The following is a 20,086-nucleotide window of genomic DNA, read 5'->3' on the forward strand; positions in this document are numbered from 1 at the left end:
GGGCCAGAAATTAGGAAGTCAGGGTGTGGAGGGGGGGAGGGCTCTGGGGTGGGGCTGAGGATGAGGGGTTTGGGGTGCAGGAGGGTGCTCTGGGCTGGGACCGAGGAGTTTGGAGGGTGGAAGGGGATCAGAGATGAGGCAGGCTGTTGGGACATGGGGGGGGTGAGGGCTCAAGTGGGACTGGGGATGAGGAGTTTGGGGTACAAGCAGGGGCTCTGGGCTGGGATTGAGGGGTTCAGAGGGTGGAAGGGGGATCAGAGATGCAGGCTCCAGCAGCTCCCGGAAACATGTCTCCCACTTGGCTCTGAGGTGTGGCCAGGTGGCTCTGTGCGCTGCTCCATCTGCAGGCGCCACCCCTGCAGCTCCCATTGGCTGGGAACCACAAACAATAGGAGCTGTGGGGATGGTGCTGTGGACAGGGCAGCGCACAGAGCCGCCTGGTCATGCCTCCGCTACGTAGGAGCTGGAGCGGGATCATGTCAGCTGCTTTCTGGGAGCTGCACAGAGCGGGACAAACCTCCAACCCTGCTCCCAGGCAGGAGCTGAGGGCTGGACTAAATGGTCTGACAGGCCCGATGTGGCTCGTGGCTGTAATTTGCCCACCCCTGGACTAGATGGTGATGGTGTCCTCAGTGACTGAGAAAGGAGGAAGCAGGGAGGGGGTAGTGAACTTCGTTTTAGCCATTTTGAGCTGGACAGCCACGAGGTGATGGCAGAGACAGGCTGGGATTTCAGTGTGAACAGGAAGAGACAGGTCTGGAGCAGAGAGACAGATCCGTGAGTCACCAGCATAGAGATAGTAGTTGAATTTGTGTTTGTGGATGAGATTACCCAGAACTAAGAGGAAGAGGGAGAAGAGAAGGGGGCCAAGGGCAGAGCCCTGTGGAACGCCCACAGAAAGCAGGAGAGGTGGGGTGAGGGGGATCTTCTGGAGGACACACTAAAGGAATGATTAGAGAGTTAGGAGGGGAACCAGGAGAGGACAAGATTTCAAGAAGAGGCTCGTGGCCAATGGTGTTGAAGGCAGCTGCCAGCTGAAGGGTGATGAGGCTGGAGTACCGGTTCTGAGCTCTGGCTAAGAAGAGGTCATTAGAGACTGGGTGAGAGCAGTTTCATTGGAGTACATGGGGTGGAATGGGATTGCAGTGGGGCTAGGATGGAACGAGAGAGCAGTGCTGTAACAAGGGCAGGCAAGTGAGGCACTTGTCCCGGGCGCGCAAAGTGGAGGGGCGCAGCTCTACTGCAATCGGTGGCACTTCGGAGGGCGGCAGTTCTGCCGCTGCCGCTGCTTCAGCGGCAGGTCCCTGAGTCCCGCCACTGAAGAATGAATGAAGCGGCAGTGGCAATTCGGCAGCAGGTCCTTCCCTCTAGGCTCTGATGGACTCAGGGACCTGCTGCCGAAGAGGCTGGAGCCGGCCCTTGCCTCGGGTGCAAAAATTCCTTGTTACGGCTCTGCGGGAGAGGAACTCTGCACAGTGAAACTTGGCCAGGGGCTGTGCTTTCTGCCATCCCTTCAGCGTTGTCCCGAATTTGGCCAAGTTATAAACCTTTGAAGAATCGCGGTTCGCACAGTAACTTGCTAGAAGCTTTCCAGCTACATTCTGGGCAGATTGTGTCCACCCTGAGCATGCTCCAGCCTGGGGGTGCAGGCCTTTCCCCGTAATTGCAGCTCTGGGCTGCTGCAGGCTGGGTGCTGGAATTGAGAGCAGAGGCCCTGTCTTTCTTGTGCTCTCCATGACTTCCCTCCTCTCCCCCGCCCCACCAGTCTGCCCAGACACGACAGAGGACAAGGGCAGAGGGGGCCAAGAGTTGGAGCAGGGGTATGGTGGAGAGCATGAAGTGGTACACCATCCCAATTGTAGGGACTTATCCTCCCTACTCGGATCGAGTGCGGTGCTGGACCGGGGTTGTGTCCGGGCTCTTTGTGTGGAGCCACCGCCTCCTCGCTGCCTCCTTGCTTCCCCCCGGGCCGGTCTCTCTGCTGCCGCCGTCCGGGAGAGGAGGCGAGCGGCTCGGGCCGCGGCCCCCGCTCCTCGCTCCCTCTCATGCGCTCGGACGCCGGGCGCTGCTGGGGCCCCGGCCGGGCAGCGCGGGGAGCCCAGGCGGCCGGGCTCGGCGCCGCTCCCGCTCTGATCTCGGGTAGGTGTGGGTCCCTGCGCAAGGCGCTCCGCGGGCAGAGGTGGGCGGCAGCTGTCACAGGTGGGTGTCCGTTGCCTCCTCAGCTGGAGTCCTGTGGCTGTAGCTGGGGGGGCTGGTCCGAGCCGCTTGTTCTCTGTGTTCCACACGGAGCGATTGGTTCAGGAGAGGAGAGGGGAGGAGGCTGTAGATCCTTCTTTGTGTGGTCGGGGATTGCGTTGTTGCGGTTGGCCAATCGCGTGATTAGAGGCATGGTAAGCGCGTGATTTTTCTTCTTGTCCAATTAGATTGCTAGCATGTACGATGTTAGCCCACATGATTGGTTCTTATGTAACCAGACTTAACTATATAAGGAGGTGGTGGAAAAGAATAAATTGATTCCTGACTTGTTTGCAGCTGTGTTGACTGTGTGAATTTTCTTCGCTCCGCATGAGATACCACAATTGGTGACCCCGACGTGATCCGATCCGGCAGGACCTGGTCGGCGCACTCGAGAGAAGAAAAGCGGAGGTAGCGGCCGCGGCAGGAGGTACCGAAGGAAGATCGGCTCCTGGTCGTCCGAGAGAGACGGTTGTGAGCTCACAGGTGAGCGGCTGCGCATATTATAAAAAGAAATATGGGTTCCGCTTTGTCAGCGGAGGAAAAAACGGTGCATGACTTTTTGTTATGCACTGCTGAGAAGCAGGGAGAAAAGATTCCCTCCGACGCGCTGTCCCAGTTGCTGAAGTGGGGGCAAAGGCGCGGGTTTTTTATTACCCCAAGTACTGTTTTGGATACAGCCGTTTGGGAACAAGTGGGATCTGAACTATGGGAGTCTGTCTCGCATGGCGACAAAGAAGCCCCATCCCTGAGCCAAACATGGCGCAAAACAAAAAGGGTTGTAGAGACACTCGCCGCGGAGGCAGAAGTGCAGGCGGCGGTTAATAATATTTTTCGGCGGAAAGAGGAGCCGCCCTGTGTGTTGCCGGTTGGCGCCCGAGAGTTCTTTGGGGGAGAAGAGACTGTAATTCCTCTAGCCCCCAGTGCGCCTGAAGTCGATCCTAGCACTGTCCCGCTCCCTCAGGATTCAGATGAATCCTTGGAAAAAATGGAAGCCATCAATGCAGGGACAGTTGAATTCCAGGAGGAGATCAGAAGGCAGGGTTATCAATTGCAAGAAATATTAAATAAATTGTCCCAGATGGTCGGGGAGGACCATCCTCCGCAATCTCGTACATTAAAGACTCTGCACGAAATGTCTGAGCCGGGTTTGTCTAATTTTCAGAGAGCCTATAAGACTAAACCGCCCAATAAAACCCCACCCTCGAGTGATGTTGTCACCCCCTGTCGTCGCTGCGGGCGTTGGGGGTGTAATGTGGAATGTACTGAGCGGGATAAGCCCTTTGTGGGCAAACCGCGGGAACTTGGCCATCCCTTTATTAATAAGCCACCAACATATTCTTCTGATGATGTGGGTCCAGGGTCTCCGGATCCGGTGCGGCGGTGGCATGGGCTTATCAAGGAAGCCCACATAGAAGGAGAATTCTTACCTAATGCCTTCCCGGTTATTACACCAGACCCGAATAACCCTGCTAGGCGACAGTGGGCACCATTGGACTGGAAACTTGTCCGTGAGGCACAAAAATCAATAATGTCCTACGGCATGAATAATCCATATGTACAGTCCCTCATAGAGCAGGTGTTCATCGGACAAGCTATGTGCCCTTATGATTCGTTAAAGTTTGCTGACATGCTTCTAACACCCACTCAAAGGCTATTGTGGAAGGATAATTGGTCAAAGCGTGTGGAGATGGCTCTCATACGCAATATTGATTTGTCTGAGGACAATCCGCTGCGTTATGCCACTCAGGATATGCTTATGGGAACTGGAGTTTATGCGGACCCGCAACGACAAGCTCGTCTTGATCCTCGGATTTTACAACAGTCGCAGGGATTGGCCTTGGCCGCTTTTAAGGATGTACCTCAAATGGGTAAAACGATCCCACCGTACGCAAAAATTGTCCAGGATCCCTCAGAGCCTTATTCAACATTTCTTGATCGACTTAGAGAAGCAATAGACCGCTCCCCTAATTTGACGGCCGAAGCGAAGACAGCTGTTGGGCTCGATCTTGCTACACAAAATGCCAATGCTGTTTGTCGTCGTATCTTGGCTACCTTGCCAAAAACTGCTTCCCTGACAGAAATGGTGGAAGCTTGTAACAGAGCGTCGGTGTACGAGGAAACTGATAAAGCGGAAATACATGCAAAGGCTCATGCATCAGCGTTGGCAATGGCCCTACGACCTTTGGTGAGGCCCAGTAAGCCTTCCCGCCCGTCAGGGGTTTGTTTTGCGTGCGGAAAGCCGGGGCATATGAAAAAGGACTGCCCAAGTAAAAATGTACGGGCAGGAACCGAAAATGCAACGAAGACTTTTGCAGAAACTTGTAATTATTAGTTAAGTTGTAAGATGTAGATAGTATACGTTGTGCAGTTTTGTAAAATCGAGCAACTATTGATTATAGAATAATGTGTATAACCTCACCCAGGGAGAGAATCCTCCGTGGGATTGGCTTAATAGTTTTGGTTAACCAACTTGGTATACTTCACTATTACATGCTAAGTTGTATCTATTAATGATTGTATTGCTTTTCTTGTTTTGCTCCTTGTTTTGTTTATATATTATGACAAAGTCTTATGCGCATTGCCACGGCCTTGTTTGAAAAGAAAGGGGGAGGTGTAGGGACTTATCCTCCCTACTCGGATCGAGTGCGGTGCTGGACCGGGGTTGTGTCCCGGCTCTTTGCGTGGAGCCGCCGCCTCCTCGCTGCCTCCTTGCTTCCCCCCGGGCCGGTCTCTCTGCTGCCGCCGTCCGGGAGAGGAGGCGAGTGGCTCGGGCCGCGGTCCCCGCTCCTCGCTCCCTCTCATGCGCTCGGACGCCGGGCGCTGCTGGGGCCCCGGCCGGGGAGCCCAGGCGGCCGGGCTCGGCACCGCTCCCGCTCTGATCTCGGGTAGGTGTGGGTCCCTGCGCAAGGCGCTCCGCGGGCAGAGGTGGGCGGCAGCTGTCACAGGTGGGTGTCCGTTGCCTCCTCAGCTGGAGTCCTGTGGCTGTAGCTGGGGGGGCTGGTCCGAGCCGCTTGTTCTCTGTGTTCCACACGGAGCGATTGGTTCAGGAGAGGAGAGGGGAGGAGGCTGTAGATCCTTCTTTGTATGGTCGGGGATTGCGTTGTTGCGGTTGGCCAATCGCGTGATTAGAGGCATGGTAAGCGCGTGATTTTTCTTCTTGTCCAATTAGATTGCTAGCATGTACGATGTTAGCCCACATGATTGGTTCTTATGTAACCAGACTTAACTATATAAGGAGGTGGTGGAAAAGAATAAATTGATTCCTGACTTGTTTGCAGCTGTGTTGACTGTGTGAATTTTCTTCGCTCCGCATGAGATACCACACCCAATCAGCTGGGGTGCCGGGGAGGAGGCTGGGGCTGGTAGGATGAAGACTGGGACTTGGACTGGTCAGGTGCCATAGGGTTATAACTCTTGCTTTTGATGCCACCTTGCTGGGGCAAATGAAAATGGAAGCTGGGGGTTCTGATGGGAACTAGGATTGGAAGCCTGATACCTGCAGACTGGGACTGGTTCGCTGAGAAGAACGGTAGGGGGATGATGACCCAAGCGTGGGAAAGAGACAGGCCTGAGGCAGCTTGGAGGGGATGATGCAGAAGTCTGTGCCCACTGAAGTACTCACCTCTTCTGAGCCCAGACGGGAACCCAAGATCCCTGCACATTAATTTGTCTTCCCAAGACCCTGCTGAGGTGAGAGCAGGTATTACTTCTGTGTTCCACAGGGCAAGCTGAGGCACAGCCAGATGAAGGGCAAAAGTCTCCCCTAATGTTGGGTGCCCCAGTGGAGACAGCTAGTGTCTGATTTTTACTTAGCATTATATGGCATTTGTGTGTGCAAAGCCCAGGTCCCATTGACTCCTGGTGCAAGTGGTGAGTGCTCCCCGCTTCTGCAAATCCGACCCCAGGGGCTCAAGCCAGACACCCAGAGAAGGAGGAACACACCATTAGGGACCGCTAAAGTCTGGATGAAGTGACTTGCCCAGCACCACACAGGAACTCGGTGGCAGAGGCAGGGATAGACTCCAGGGCAGCCTTCACCTGCCTGAATCATGATCCCCTCCTTCCTCTCCCTCCAGCCCCCTGCCTCCTGCACTACTCCTGCCAAATGCTGCAGCAAGGGAGGCACTGCCCCCTACCCTGGCCATTGTGCTTCTGGGCAGCGCTGGCCCAGTCCCGCTACCAGTCAGGACAGATCTGGGGGTAGAACCCAGGAGTCCTGGCCCCGCCTGGCTCCCTGAAGCCCCCAGCCCTCCACCCCAGCTCTAACCACTAGACTCCACTCCCTGCCCAACGCTGGGGAAGAAACCAGGCGCCCGGGCCCCTCATCCCCGCCCCGCTGACACCTCCCCTTTAACGCCCCGTTCCTTAAACGCTCTGCTCCTCCCCTTTAAGGTGCGAGCTTTCTGCTCGCCAGACACTAAGTCGCCGCAAGCCGCTTCCCCTTTACGGCAGTCAGTGTGGGGGATCACAGGGTACGGCCGCGGGTGCTGCTGGGTAGCGATGGGGCGGGGCGGGATGGGGTCGGTGGCTGCTGCAGGTCGGAGCTGAGACCGGAGGACAGAGAAAGGGGCGGAGCCTGTCGCAGGTAGGGGCGGGGCCACCCGGGGAGAGCACTCAGGTGTGTGTGTGGGGGGAGGGGTCTGTCTAGCAGGGAGTCGGGGTCAGCCCGTGTTTGCCGGGCTGGGGGGGCCCTGGGTCCAGCGGGGACCTGGAAGGGCTGGACATAGGGGGGTAGGATCTGGGTCCAGCGGAGACCAGGTGTGTGTGTGTGTCCACTGAGGATCTGAAAGGGCTGGCAGGGGGGCACATCTGGAATGGCACCGGTGGGGGGCGGGGAGTATTGCGGAGTTTGTTCATGTAGCGTGGTCGAGAGGGCCTGGGTGGTGTGGGGAGGGGACTATGACATCTACGGTTCGGTAAAGGGGACGCCACATCTGGAATGACTTCGTCAGCGTGGGGAGGACGGCACTGGGGGATTTCTTCCAGATCTGGAATAACCCAGTGAGGTACGGAGGATGTTGCTGTCACATCTGGAGTCGCCCCGACTCTGGGGTATGTGTTGAGGGAAGAAGTGTCTGGAAGGGCAGTGGGGAAAGAGGATGGGGGGATTACACCATCTCTGGACTGGCCCGGTATGAGAGTGTAGTGAGGGAGGGTTACTGCACATCTGGAATGGCTCTGAGTGGTATGGGAGGGGTGTTGGGATTACTGCACATCTGCAATGGTCTCAGGTGGCACGGGGGGCACTGGGGTGGGTTCCACCACATCTGGAATGGGCTCAGGTGGCATGGAGGGCACTGGGGTGGGATTACGGCACATCTGGAATGGTCTCAGGTGACGGGGGGCACTGAGGTGGGATTACGGCACATCTGGAATGGTCTCAGGTGGCACGGGGGGCACTGTGGTGGGATTACGGCACATCTGGGATGGTCTCAGGTGGCACGGGGGGCACTGTGGTGGGATTACGGCACATCTGGAATGGCTCCGGGCGATGGGTGGGGGCGGTTACTGGACCGGGTTGGGGCAGCGGCCCCCCGTGGCTGCCCGGCCAGTGCCGAGGCCGCCGCTCCGTTCGCTCTGGCTGCAGGGGAGGCGGAGCGAGCGGCGGGCAGCGGCACGGAGGGCGCATTGCGGACTGAGCGCGCCCGGCTGGGCAGCTGGGGGCAGGTGAAGGACGCGGGCGGGGCTGAGGCTGGGGAACGCCCAGGGGGCGACGGGGGGATGCAGAGGGGCCCCGGGGGAGGGGGAATTGCACGGGGGCGCTGAGGTATAAGGCGGGAGGGAGGGGCAGTCTTGGGGCCGCGGGGAGTCTCAGAATGACACCGGGGTCCGGGGTGTGTGCGGGGGGGCGCTTGTCCCGCCCGGGAGCGCCAGAGTGCGCTGGGCGTGGTGCGGTGATGGAGACTGTGCATGGGGGGGGGAGGATGCGGGATGTGCTGGGGCAGTTTCAGGGTGCGTTGGAGGTCGGGGGAGGTGAGGGGTGCAGTGGGGAGTCCTGGGAAATGAGGGGAGCAGTGGGGGCAGTGTCAAGGTGCAGTGGGGGGTCGGGAGAGATTAGGGGAGTCCGGGGAGATGAGGGGAACATTGGGGGCAGTTTAAAGGTGCAGTGAAGGTTGGGGAGGTGGGGGTGCAGTCGGGGGTACAGGGAGATGAGGGGAGGAGTGGGGGAAGTTTCAAAGTGCAGTGGGGTGTCGGGCAGATGCGGAGCGCGCTGGGGAGCGGCGCTGGAACAACTTGTACAGTGGGGGCGCTGAGCGCCATTGAACCGAACTATAAACCCTGTGTATGAAAGACAAAAGTTCAAGCGCACCCCCCTCCTAGTTCTAGCACCTATAGTGCTGAGACAGTTTCCAGGAAGTGGGGGGGCGGGTGAGGAGATGCGGGGTGCAATGGGGGGGCAGTGGTCTGGGGGGACAGGCGGGGTGCACTGGGGCAGTTTCAGGGTGCAGCTGGGGGGAAGGTGGTGGCGAGGCAGAGAACGATCTCTGTCTCTCCCGCCGCAAGGGGGTGACTGGGGGGTCCCGTTCGGCCCCAGAGCTGTGCAGGGGCCGCTGGCTGAGCAGCTCGTGGGGCCTGCACCGCATTGCGTCGCTGTCGTCTGGGCCGCCGGCCCCCTGCTGGGGGAGGCTGGAACTTCAGCCAGGGAAACCAGGGGTCATTTCAGAGAGATGAGCGCCCATGTACCCCTCCCCCATGCGTCTCCCCCACTCACTCCCCTCCCCAGCCGAACGAGGCCAGAAATTAAAGGGACACGGGGCAACCAGGGAAATTAAAGAGACACAGGGAGCATCAAGGAGTGGCATCTAGTGTTTAGATTTGGGAGTAAAGGGGGTCAAGGTGGGAGTCAGGACTTGGGTTCTAGTCCAGATTTGGAGGGGAGTGATGTCTAATGGTTAGAGCAGGGGGCTGGGAGCCAAGACTCCTGGGTTCGGTTTCCAGGTTGGGGGGAGGGGGAGAGTGGGGTCTAGTGCTTAGAGCAGGCAAGCTGGGACCCAGGACTCCTGGGTTCGATTTCCAGGTGGAGGGTGGGAGACTGTGGTCTAGTAGTTAGAGCAGGCAGGCTGGGAGCCAGGACTCCTGGGTTCTGTTCTGAGGGATGGCTGTGCTGAGGCCCTGAATGTGTGTTGAGGGGGCGGGGGTGTGGTAGCCAGGTCCCTGTCTCATAGCTCACTCCCCGCAGGAGCCTGGCCATGGCGACCATGGTGTACCTGCGAGAGGAGAAGCTGAGCCAGGATGAGATTGTGCTGGGCACCAAGGCAGTGATCCAAGGCCTGGAGACGCTGCGCAGCGAGCACCACTCCATCCTGGCCACCCTGCTGGACCCCAGGAACTGCCTGGACAAGCAGCACGAGGAGAAGTCCAGTCTGCTGCACAAGTCCCTGGATGCCATCGAGCTGGGGCTGGGGGAGGCCCAGGTGAGGCCTGTACAGGGACGTGAATTGGTTATAATTGTTGTTGGGGGCAGGGGGGTGAGAGCCAGGATTCCTGGGTTCTATATCAGCTCTGGGACCTAGTGGGTTAGGGCGGGGGCTGGGGCTTTGAACCAGGACTCCTGGATTCTAGTCCCAGGTTTGTCGCTGGCAGCATGACCCTGGAGGCAAGTCCAGTTTCTGTCTGAAAAGGGACAGCGACTCCACCCCAGGGGCAGATGTGGCCTGTGGGTAGTGTCAGGGCTCTTGGGGAGTTGTGAGGGTGGGGGAAGGGGGGCAATGCGGAGCCTGTGGGATAGAGGAGGGCAAGGGGTTCCTGTGTTGGAGAGAGGCTGGTGGTGGGTCACGGGGAGTGGGGAGGGTGAGAGGGGTGGAGGCTGGGGAACGCAGGGAGGCAGTGTCAGGTGAGGGAGCAGTGGGTACCTGTCAGGGGATGGGGAGGTCGCGGGGCATAGAAAGGGATGTAGTTGTGGGGGGCAGAAGGTGCTGGGGGCAGGGGGAGGGCTGCAGTTGCAGGGGGCAGTGGGTGCTGGGGAATAAGGGGAGGGCTGTGGTTGCCTAGGGGGCTTGTCCCATCTCACATCCCCATAGGTGATCATTGCTCTGTCGAGCCACCTGAGCGCGGTGGAGTCGGAGAAGCAGAAGCTGCGGGCCCAGGTGCGGCGCCTGGTGCAGGAGAACCAGTGGCTGCGGGATGAGTTGGCGGGCACCCAGCAGAAGCTGCAGCGCAGCGAGCAGGCCGTGGCACAGCTGGAGGAGGAGAAGAAGCACCTGGAGTTCATGAACCAGATCAAGAAGTTTGACGATGACATCTCCCCATCGGTGCGTTCCCTAGAGCCAGGACTCCTGGATTCTCCCCCAGCTCTGGAACGGAAGTGGAGTCTAGTGGGTTAGAGCAGGGTGGGCAGGGAACCAGGACTCCTGGATTCTCTCTGCAGTTCTGGGAGGGCAGCAGGGTCAAGTGGTTAGAGTAGCAGCTTGGGGCTGGGCTCCCACATGCTCCTCAGGCTGGCATGGGAAAGCTCCAGCCCTGATCATCTTCTCCCTGCCCAGGAGGAGAAGAATGGAGAGGCAGCCAAAGACTCGCTGGATGACCTGTTCCCCAGCGACGACGACCAGGGCCAAGGTGAGCTGCCCGACTGCCAAGGTGAGCGCTGCAGGGCAGGGGCCGGCTCTCTGTCCACAGGCCCTCACGGCCTCTCTCTCCCGCAGGACCGACGCCTGGCAGCGGAGAGGCTGCCGCCCAGCATGGGGGCTATGAGATCCCAGCACGGCTGCGCACGCTGCACAACCTGGTGATCCAGTATGCCTCGCAGGGGCGCTATGAGGTGGCCGTGCCGCTCTGCAAGCAGGCGCTAGAGGACCTGGAGAAGACCTCGGGCCACGACCACCCTGATGTGGCCACCATGCTCAATATCCTGGCATTGGTGTACAGGTGGGAAATTGAAAACGGGGGCCTTTCACCTCTGTGGGGCACTAGGTCTGACCTGGCACCAGGGGGTACGGACTGGCTGGCTTAGGGGGGCAGGGAATAGGACATGAGGTCTTTCCCCTCTAGAGGCATCAGCTCTGATCTGGCGCCAGTGAGGAAGTCAGCCCCGCCCAGTCTGACTGGAGTTTGGGTGGTCTCAGGTCCTGGCAGTACCCACCCCCCTTGGCCATAAATGGCCACCTGGGTGTTGGCCTCAGCGGGGACCGAAGGGCTTGGTGGGGCTTGGAAATGGGGGTCTCTGCTAGGTTTGGATAGCGAGAGCCTCCCTCACCCCAGGGCTGTGCTCAGGGCCCCTACCCTCAGGCCAGGCCCGGATGCCCGTAGCACATGGGTCTCACTGGGGACCCTCTGTCCCCACCACAGGGACCAGAACAAGTACAAGGAGGCTGCTCATCTTCTCAACGACGCACTGGCCATCCGGGAAAAGACCCTGGGCAAGGACCACCCTGCTGTGAGTGTGCCATGGCTGGGGGCTGGGAGTCATGATGCCTGGGTTCTATCCCCGGCTCACAGACGGGAGTCAGGCCTAGTGGCTTAAAACAGGGGGAGCCGGGACTCTTCTGGGGCTCTGTCGCCAGCCCTGGGAGGGGAGTGGTGTGTAGTGGTTAGAGCAGGGGTGGCTGGGAGCCAGGCCTCCTGGGTTCTGACCCTGGCTGGGATGGGGGGAGTGGGGTATAGTGGTTAGAGCAGGGGGGCTGGGAGCTATGACTTCTGGGTTCTGTCCCTGTCTGAGGGAGTGGAGTCTGGTGGCTAGAGCAGGAGGGCTGGGTGTTGTAGGTGGGTGGCTTAGGTCTGTGCTGTGCTGTTACCCCAGACTCATCCCAGGGGCTTGGGGGCTGAAAGTGCCATGGAACTTGAACTCCCCCTGGGCAGAGCTGTGGCCAGGGGCTGCCGTTCTGGTTGGACGATGACACCCCTCTGCCTGTGCAGGTGGCTGCCACGCTGAACAACCTGGCTGTGCTGTACGGCAAGAGGGGCAAGTACAAGGAGGCCGAGCCGCTGTGCAAGAGAGCGCTGGAGATCCGCGAGAAGGTGGGGGGCAGTGCTGGGGCATGGCTGTGAGGGGTGGGCTGCAGATCAGTGAGGGGGCTGGATGGAGCCTGAGGGGGTTGGCATGTCGGGGTGGCCATTGGGTGGGTCTGTGAGAGGGGATACAGCTGAGGGTGGGGTCGGTGAGGGGGTGCAGTCATGGGGCCGGAGGGTGGTATAGGCAGGGCAGCAGGCTGGAGAACCCAAGAGCAGGTGCAGCTGGGGTGGTGGCAGCGTGATCTGGGCAGGGCAGAGGTTGCCGTATGAGTGGGAGGCAGAGCTGGGTGAATCCCCAGGGTGCTTTTTGATCCCCTATCCCAGATCCACAGGCTGCACCCCCAGCTCTTGAACAGTCTCTTGGAGAGACCCCTTAGCATGCCAGAACCCAGGGTCCTCACTCTTCCTCCAGGGCAGGCCACAAGGCCGCCCTGCCTGCATGCTGAGACTGGCCCTCAGCCCCCCTGCTCCTGGTGGAAACTTGTCCACTCTGCAGGGGTTAATGCACTGACATCAAACCGCGGGGTTCCGGGAACACAAGGTGGGAAGGCCTCAGGTTAGCACAGGGAAAGGGAAAGTAACGCCTGATGGTCAGCCCAGAGCTCAGCCAGGTTCTGTCGCTCTCTGACAGTCAGTCCCGCCCAGGCCCTGTCCAGCAGCCAGCCTGTCTCCTCCCAGCCCTCTGGGCTCCAACTGGGGACTCTGCTCCGCTTCCCTGCTGAGAGGCGGGGGGCCCTCCTCCCTCGGGGCGCTGAATGCTGGGGGTCAGTGTCCTGGCGACTGGGTTTGCCATTGGCTTGTCGGGTTTTAGAATCATAGAATATCAGGGTTGGAAGGGACCTCAGGAGATCATCTAGTCTAACCCCCTGCTCAAAGCAGGATCAATCCCCAATCAAGGGAGGACCAATCTCCAACTGTAGTTTCCCAATGAAGTTGTTTCAACATGCTGCACTCATGTACATTTGCTAGATGAGAGATGCACGTGATTTTTTTTTTTTAAATTGACCATGTGTTCTGGTTACTCTGCACAGCATTTTTTGCCTGGTTGGTCTTGCATGGCCCTTTTAATGACCCATTCACTCCACTCGAACAGCTAGGTGACGTACACCCACCCCTGTGTCTCTTAGCCTGCCCTGAGAGCCAGCTTCATCCCTTCCCCCCACGCTGGGTAGCCAGAGAAAGAGCAGGGGAAACTGAGGCACACATAGGCTTTGGCAAATCTTTTGCCAAAACTTACCACTTCACCATCGTTCCCCTGCCCCCAGGTGCTGGGCCGGTTCCACCCCGACGTGGCAAAGCAGCTGAACAACCTGGCGCTGCTGTGCCAGAACCAGGGCAAGGCGGAGGAGGTACAGTACTACTATGGGCGAGCGCTGGAGATCTACGAGAGCCGCCTGGGCCCCGACGACCCCAACGTTGCCAAGACCAAGAACAACCTGGTGAGAGCTGGTGCCAAGTGCAGGCAGGCAGACAGCCCCTGCACACTCAGGCCAGGCAGGGAAGGGGAGCCCAGACTCCTGGGTTCTAGCCCCTCTGTTGACTCTGTGGGATTCTGTGCAGGTCCCATTCCTTCGCGGTGCCTATGTTTCCGTCTGAAGATGGTGAGGGCAGCATCTGCCCTTCCCCAGGGCTGAACGTGGGCTCTGGGCTTCTCAAGTGAAGGGGGCAGATGAGGGCAAAGGCCCCCTGGGGAGGCAAGAATGCTGCCCCCACCTTGGAGACTGCCTGGCCCAGCCTCGCCCCCTTGTGGCTAGATTGGGCAGTGCAGGCCAGAGCTGGGTAGCCGAGAGGAACCACCAGGTGTCTGTGACCAGCAGCCTGGACAGAGACAGCCCTCCCTGCCCCTGCCTGGCCCTTCCTGCCCTCAGGATCCCCAAGTAGACTCCCATGCTCACCATGCTGACCCTGGCTCTGCCCCACAGGCATCCTGCTACCTGAAACAGGGCAAGTACAAAGAGGCCGAGGCGCTGTACAAGGAGATCCTGACTCGGGCACACGAGAAGGAGTTTGGGTCAGTCAATGGTGAGTCTGGAATGGGGGCAGTCAGGGCTGGCCCCAATGCCCCAGTATGGCACTAGGGGGCGCTGTGCTGGAGGGAGTGGGATGGGACTCAGTTGGGGGCTCTCCCCTTGCAGTCCCACTCCAGAGGCAGCTGTGTTCCAGTGCTGGGCAGGAGCTGATGGAGCGCTACTGTAACCCACCCCTCCCTGTCTGTCCCTGCAGGAGAGAACAAGCCGATCTGGATGCATGCAGAAGAACGTGAGGAGAGCAAGGTACCTGGGCGTGGGAGCGCAGGGCTGTCAGGGGCACTGGGGTCTCAGTGGGGTGCTCGGGGGACCCTGCCTCTGGTTGCCCCCCCTGCACAGTGACTGGGACTATCTTGTGTGTCTGTGCCCCCCACAGGACAGGTGCAAGGACAGTGTTCCCTACAGGGAGTATGGTAGCTGGTACAAGGCCTGCAAGGTGGACAGGTGAGTTCGGTTTATGGTGGACAACGTCCAGAGCCCCATTGGAGGGTGGCAGTGCTCTCCTACACCTTGCCCATCATTCAGGATCTGCCTCCTCACAGCAACTCTCTGGGAATTTAGGGGCAGGGGGACTGGGAGCCAAGACTCCTTGGTTCTGTCCCGGCTCTGGGGGTCAATTGGAGTCTAGTGGGTTGGAGCAGGTGGGGTGGGAGCCAGGACACCTGGCTGCTATCTCCAGCTCTGTCCCTGTTTTATGTTGGTTGAGCCCCTCCCCCCTGCCTCAGTTTCCCCTGTGCACACAGTGTGCTGAGCAGGCTGTTACTTATCGCTCCCTCTGAGTCCCCTCTCCTGCCCACAGCCCTACAGTGAACACGACCCTGAAGAGCCTGGGGGCTCTGTACCGGCGCCAGGGCAAGCTGGAGGCCGCTGAGACATTGGAGGAGTGTGCCATGAAAACCCGCAAGCAGGTACCACCAAGCCTGGGGAGAAAGGGGGCTGAACTGGTTTCCTCCAATACCCTTCCCCACCCTACTTGGGAAGGAAGGGGGGCGTCTAGTGGATTAGTGCAGGGGGCTGGGAGCCAGGACCCCTAGGTTCTATCCCAGCTCTGTGAGGGGAGGGGTGATTAGTGGGTTAGACCAGGGGCTGGGACCCAGGACCCCTAGGTTCAATCTTTGTTGCAGTGTTCTGATCTCTGTCTCCCCCATGATGCAATGGTTTTAATTATTATTGAAATCAGGAAGCAGGAAACTCCCCTCCCAGAGCTATGGATGGAACCCAGGAGTCCTAGTCCCAGTCCCCTCCCAACTTTCACACAGGTTGCCAGGATGTCAAATGTCATTTTAAGTGGGTTTATTTTTAAAAAAGTAGAGTGTCTTTCATTTCCCTGAGAACAATCGGATGCCGGTGGTCTCCTCACAGGGCGTGCACGCCATCAGCCAGACCAGGGTGGTGGAGCTGCTGAAAGATGGGGGCCAATCGGAGCGCCGGCCTAGCCGGGAGAGCCTGCCCAACAGTGCTGCCAAGGCTGAGAACAGGCCTGAGCCTGAGGACGGGATAGGCACGGAATGGGCTGGGGTGAGAGACACTGCTGCAGGGAGCAGGGATCAACAGGCAGGACCAGAATGCCAGAGACCTCTTAGTATGGTATCTCCACCAGGCATATTCCCCGCCCTGCAGTCAGCCCCACAGGGTCCAGCCCCTGCCAGGCATCCCCACACTTCCCTGGGTCAGCCCCAGGGGCCCACCCCACCTCCTCTCACCCCAAGCAGAGCCATGGGGGGGAAATCATGAGTGTGTGGGATATAGGGGGATCACATGGGGATACCCCCTCCCAAAGTCCATCTCCCACCCCAGGCCTGCTCCAGAGCCCTGCCCCAGATGGGGTGTATTTGCAGGGGAGTGTCGGGGGGTGTCTGTCAGGGAGTCCCTGTATGACTCGTCCTGCCCCCCAGGATGGCTCTGGAGCCCTGCGCCGGAGTGGCTCCTTTGGGAAGCTGCGGGACGCCCTGCGCCGAAGCAGCGAGATGCTGGTGAAGAAGCTGCAGGGGAGCAGCCCCCAGGAGCCCAGGAACCTGGGGTGAGTTCAACCCCCATATTCTGCTGTCCAGCTGCCTTTCTGTCTCTCAGGTGTCCCCTTTCCTCCTAGCCCTTCCTATTGGACTTATCCCTCACTAGCCTCTGCCCATGTGCTCCTTGGGCGGTGATGGCAGGACTCCTGGGTTCTATCTCTGGGAGGAGAGGTGGGGGAATGAGGGCGCAAACTCCTGGGTTCTCTCCCTGACTCTGCTGGGACTCTGTTCTCTTCTCCTTCAGGATGAAACGGGCCAGTTCCCTGAACTTCCTCAACAAGAGTGTGGAGGAGTCGAGCCCGGTGAGAAGTGGGCAGGAGCAGAATGGGGGCGTGCAGCTTCAGCCCCTCCCCTCTAGCTCGCCACCCTCCTTATGCCCCCCGCCTGCTACGCCCGTCCTGACTCCTGCCCCCAGATGCTGCTGCAGCCCTGTCCCCCAGGGGTGGGTGCTGCTCACAGATGAGGGGAGGGAACCTTGTCGTGCCCTTGAGCTGAGCCCCTCAGGTGCCGTGGGAATGCTGGATTGGGCCTCTGCCAGGGCCCCTGCAAAGGGAGGGGACGGGGCCACATGCAAATACACCCCTGCAGGTGTGGGCATCTGCCCATGGTGGGAGCTCCCTGCTCTGCCCAGGCACTTCTCTCCCTGACGAGCCCTTGTTGGCTCTGACTGTCTCAGTCCACTGCCCCCTCACCCCCACGGCCATGCCTAGCTTACAGCCCCACATGCCTTCAGGGCTAGGGGGTCCCACAGGTGCTCGGGTGGGGGATGGGGAACTCTTCTGAATGTTCTCCTGTATGTATGTGGAGGGTGTGGGGCAGGAGTCCCCATCTCCTGCCGCAGGAGTCCCCATCTCCTGCCGCAGGCCTTGACCCCCTCCCCTGCCCAGCTTCACCCCTCTAAGGGAATGAGCCCTGTCTAACCCTGCCCCCCCCCGACCTTCTCTGTCCCCTGCAGCCAATCAGCAGCAGCCTTTCAGAGAGCCGGGGCCTGAGCGCCAGCACTGTGGACCTGTCCAGACGCAGCTCCTTGCTGGGGTGACCCCGGACCCCCACGGACAACCCCACAACTCCCGTGGGCCAGAGTAGAGGAGACAACACCTGCTGTTACACCTCCATTGGCTGGCTCCCCTCTCCACCCAGTGTGTAGTGATGGGGGAGGGCCGTATCTCCAGATAGAGACTAGGGGTCCCCACCCTCCGTGTGGCACGGCCTGGCCCCTTCTGCTATGGGATCTCAGGCCATTAGCTCACATGCTGCTGTAGGGACAATTCCCTGTTGGGAGTGGGGGGCCACCCCTTCATCCCCCAGCCGCACCCCCTTAGCTGCCCCAAGCTGCCCTCACCCCTCGGGCTGGGGATCTGATGCTTGGATGGGATGGGGATATTCATCTTGGGGCTGGTAGGGCGGTATAAGGGGGGCGTGTTCAGAAGGAAATCTCTGGAACTCCGCTGCTGGGTTGGAGAAGGGGAGCAGGAGGTGAGTTACATCTGCCACCTTCACTACTGGGTCGTTTTTCCTTTGTATTTATGTTTTGTTCTCAGGGAGTCCCGTCTGGCGGGAGCCCCCCTTTGCCCCATGCTGCCCCCAGACCAGCTGGGAAATCCCTCCCCTTTTGTCCGTTCAGCTGCAGAAGCTGCTGCTGCTGCTGCTGAGTATCTAGCTCCTGTGAGCTGTCTTCTTCTGACCTTGTGCACCCTCCATCTACCCAAAATCCTCCCTGCCCCATGGGGGGGGGCAAGCCCTCCTTGCTGAAGGAGGCTGGCGCATGTGGTGTCACTACTGTCCCCATTTGCATGGTCCTGGTGCAAGCTGGTGACAACCCTTCCCCCCTTCAACACTAACTCATCTGCTGGTGGGGGGGTGTCTCATTTCCTCCTAGCTAGAGCCTGAGCCTTACACTGGAAAACACTAGCCCCTCTGGGGCCATGGGGGACGGGAATGGCAATTTCGGTGTCACACAATTCATTTCCCTCCCCAGCCTGTCACATCTCTGTACTCTGCCATTGAACACAGGCATAGTCCCCAACCGCTGCTGTGCCTCAGAACGGCAGGGGCCACTGTTGCTGTCCTCTGAGGGGAGTCAGGGGGGAGAGGCTGCTATGGAAAATCTCCCCCTTTCCTGAGAGGGCCCTAGCTGGGTCCCTCCTAATCGTCCCCTCACTGGAGCCCCCCTGAGCCTTCACTGCTTCACCCACCTGCCTGTCCCCCTCTTGGGGAAACCATTGGGGGGTGGGGCACCTGCTGAGTTTGCTCTGGATTTACTGTAGAAATAAAAGGTACTTCAAAATCTCTGTGTGGGGCTCTTTCTTCTTGGGGTCTGGGGCCTTCCCCTCCAGGGGTGCTGGCTCTGATCTGACCCCGGGGGGGAGGATGGGCTGGCTCCAGGGTGGGGAATGAGACATGGGGCTGTTCCCCTCTAGGGGATGCTAGCTCTGACCCAGCACCAAGAAGTTACATTATTGGGGAATCCAGATCTGTGGACTTGGCCTCTGCCACTGCCCCCTTGAGACAAGTCTGGCAGCCCCCCCATGGGGCCCAGGTTTGTGGTTTAAGACCCTGGATATCCTCAGCTGCAGTTTCAGTTTGGAGCTCATCTGCTGGAAGCAGGTCATTGCCTCCTGGCCCAGGGCTCAGCCACCATACGCCAGGCCCTACATTGTGAGTTCAGCTAAGGCCCTTGTGAGATGCATGTGTGGGACCTTGCTTTGCCCCTGCCAGGGGAGTTGTTTCCCAGCATCTTTCCACCATCAGTGTAGAAAGGAAGGCTGTGACTGGCCCATCATCCTAGGGCTCTGGGAGCTGGGGCTTGAAGAAAAGCACCTCCTAGTGTGCCCCTGCCATCAATTTGAATACATTTACATAAATTTTCATACGGACAATGCCTGTCCCTATCCCAAACACAGATATTTCCTTGTATTCATTCCACATGTACCCAGTCCCCATTTGTCCCACCATCTGTCACCCCAGCCCATGCTATTGGGATGCTCTCTCTGATTGGCTGCCTTTCCCTGGTTGCCTAGAGAAAGGAAGCCAATCAGAGCTGCTGGATATGCTGATGGACAGGAGCAGCCAGACCCTTCCCCAGCAGCTGTGGCTCCTCCCCCACCTCTAATCCAACCTGTGTGCGCTTACCCTTTTAATGATTCTGGTAGCCCCTCCACACTGCCCCCCTCCCCAGTTCCATAGGGGACCCAGGCATTTGGGGGGAAGGGAGGTGCCCTCGCCCAATGGTATTTCCCCATCACTTGGCTATGGGAGATCCCTAGCAATGAGACCCCAGGAGGGTAGCCCTAGTATGAGCTGTATTGAGGCCTATGCTGGAATTGTATGCTATCACTTTAAAGGCTGAGTAGGGGTTCCTGGTTCTGCTTGCAGGTTAAGGCGCTCGACAGTAAAGCCTGCATGCATTTGAGCAGAGTTGGTTTGCAGCTACTTGGCCTACTGCAACGTAAGGTGAATGGAATCATTCTGTTTTTTTTAAGGAAAGTAGCATTATGTTCCAATCTTCCAGCAAGAATATTTTGTGTTTTCTTCTCCTTCTCTAGCTGTATGCCATGAAATATAACAGGTGCCAGCCTGGGACTCTGCTATTCCCTGCTATGCTCTTTACAGTTCCCCCCGTAAAGACCAGGGCTGGAGTAGCCAGGAATTCCCCCAGTCAGAGCTCCCGCTCCACACCCTACAGCACCCCTTTGTGGGAGAGACTGGAAGCTTCTCAGCCAGCTCTCCTCCCCACAGTGTTTCCTGCAGGAGTATCCCAGGGTACATCTACACTACAGGATAAATTCGAATTAGCTAAAACCGATTTTATAAAACAGATATTATAAAGTCGATTGTGCGCGTCCACACTAGGCACGTTAA

At 58.9% G+C, this 20,086-nt stretch overlaps 1 protein-coding gene across 4 annotated transcripts; it reads left to right on the plus strand.

The window, feature by feature from the left end:
• Positions 1–6,749: 6,749 nt before the first annotated feature.
• Positions 6,750–18,535, plus strand: KLC2 (kinesin light chain 2). Of its 4 annotated transcripts, none has more exons than XM_030568145.1 (16): positions 6,750–6,823; positions 9,419–9,653; positions 10,260–10,490; positions 10,722–10,794; positions 10,881–11,103; positions 11,524–11,611; positions 12,091–12,192; positions 13,452–13,625; positions 14,109–14,208; positions 14,410–14,459; positions 14,590–14,657; positions 15,013–15,121; positions 15,576–15,731; positions 16,109–16,233; positions 16,470–16,527; positions 17,181–18,534. In XM_030568145.1, the coding sequence occupies exons 2-16, from the start codon at positions 9,429–9,431 to the stop codon at positions 17,262–17,264; spliced, it is 1,866 nt and encodes a 621-aa protein (XP_030424005.1). In that variant the 5' UTR covers positions 6,750–6,823; positions 9,419–9,428; the 3' UTR covers positions 17,265–18,534. The 4 variants fall into 4 exon arrangements, with proteins under 4 accessions (XP_030424005.1, XP_030424008.1, XP_030424007.1 ...); XM_030568148.1 differs by lacking the exon at positions 6,750–6,823 and adding an exon at positions 7,149–7,244 and having other exon boundaries at positions 17,181–18,535; XM_030568147.1 differs by lacking the exon at positions 6,750–6,823 and adding an exon at positions 7,268–7,290 and having other exon boundaries at positions 17,181–18,535.
• Positions 18,536–20,086: the final 1,551 nt, after the last annotated feature.

The sequence above is a fragment of the Gopherus evgoodei genome, chromosome 7 (genome assembly GCF_007399415.2).
Source record: "Gopherus evgoodei ecotype Sinaloan lineage chromosome 7, rGopEvg1_v1.p, whole genome shotgun sequence".
In the NCBI taxonomy this organism is placed as follows: domain Eukaryota; kingdom Metazoa; phylum Chordata; order Testudines; family Testudinidae; genus Gopherus; species Gopherus evgoodei.

Bases quoted from the DNA above. Each gene is read 5' to 3' on its own strand.
- KLC2 (XM_030568145.1), top strand. From the start codon at position 9,429: ATGGCGACCATGGTGTACCTGCGAGAGGAGAAGCTGAGCCAGGATGAG. The intron at 10,491-10,721 runs GTGCGTTCCCTA...CTCCCTGCCCAG, and splicing joins ACGATGACATCTCCCCATCG to GAGGAGAAGAATGGAGAGGC. The intron at 13,626-14,108 runs GTGAGAGCTGGT...TCTGCCCCACAG, and splicing joins CCAAGACCAAGAACAACCTG to GCATCCTGCTACCTGAAACA.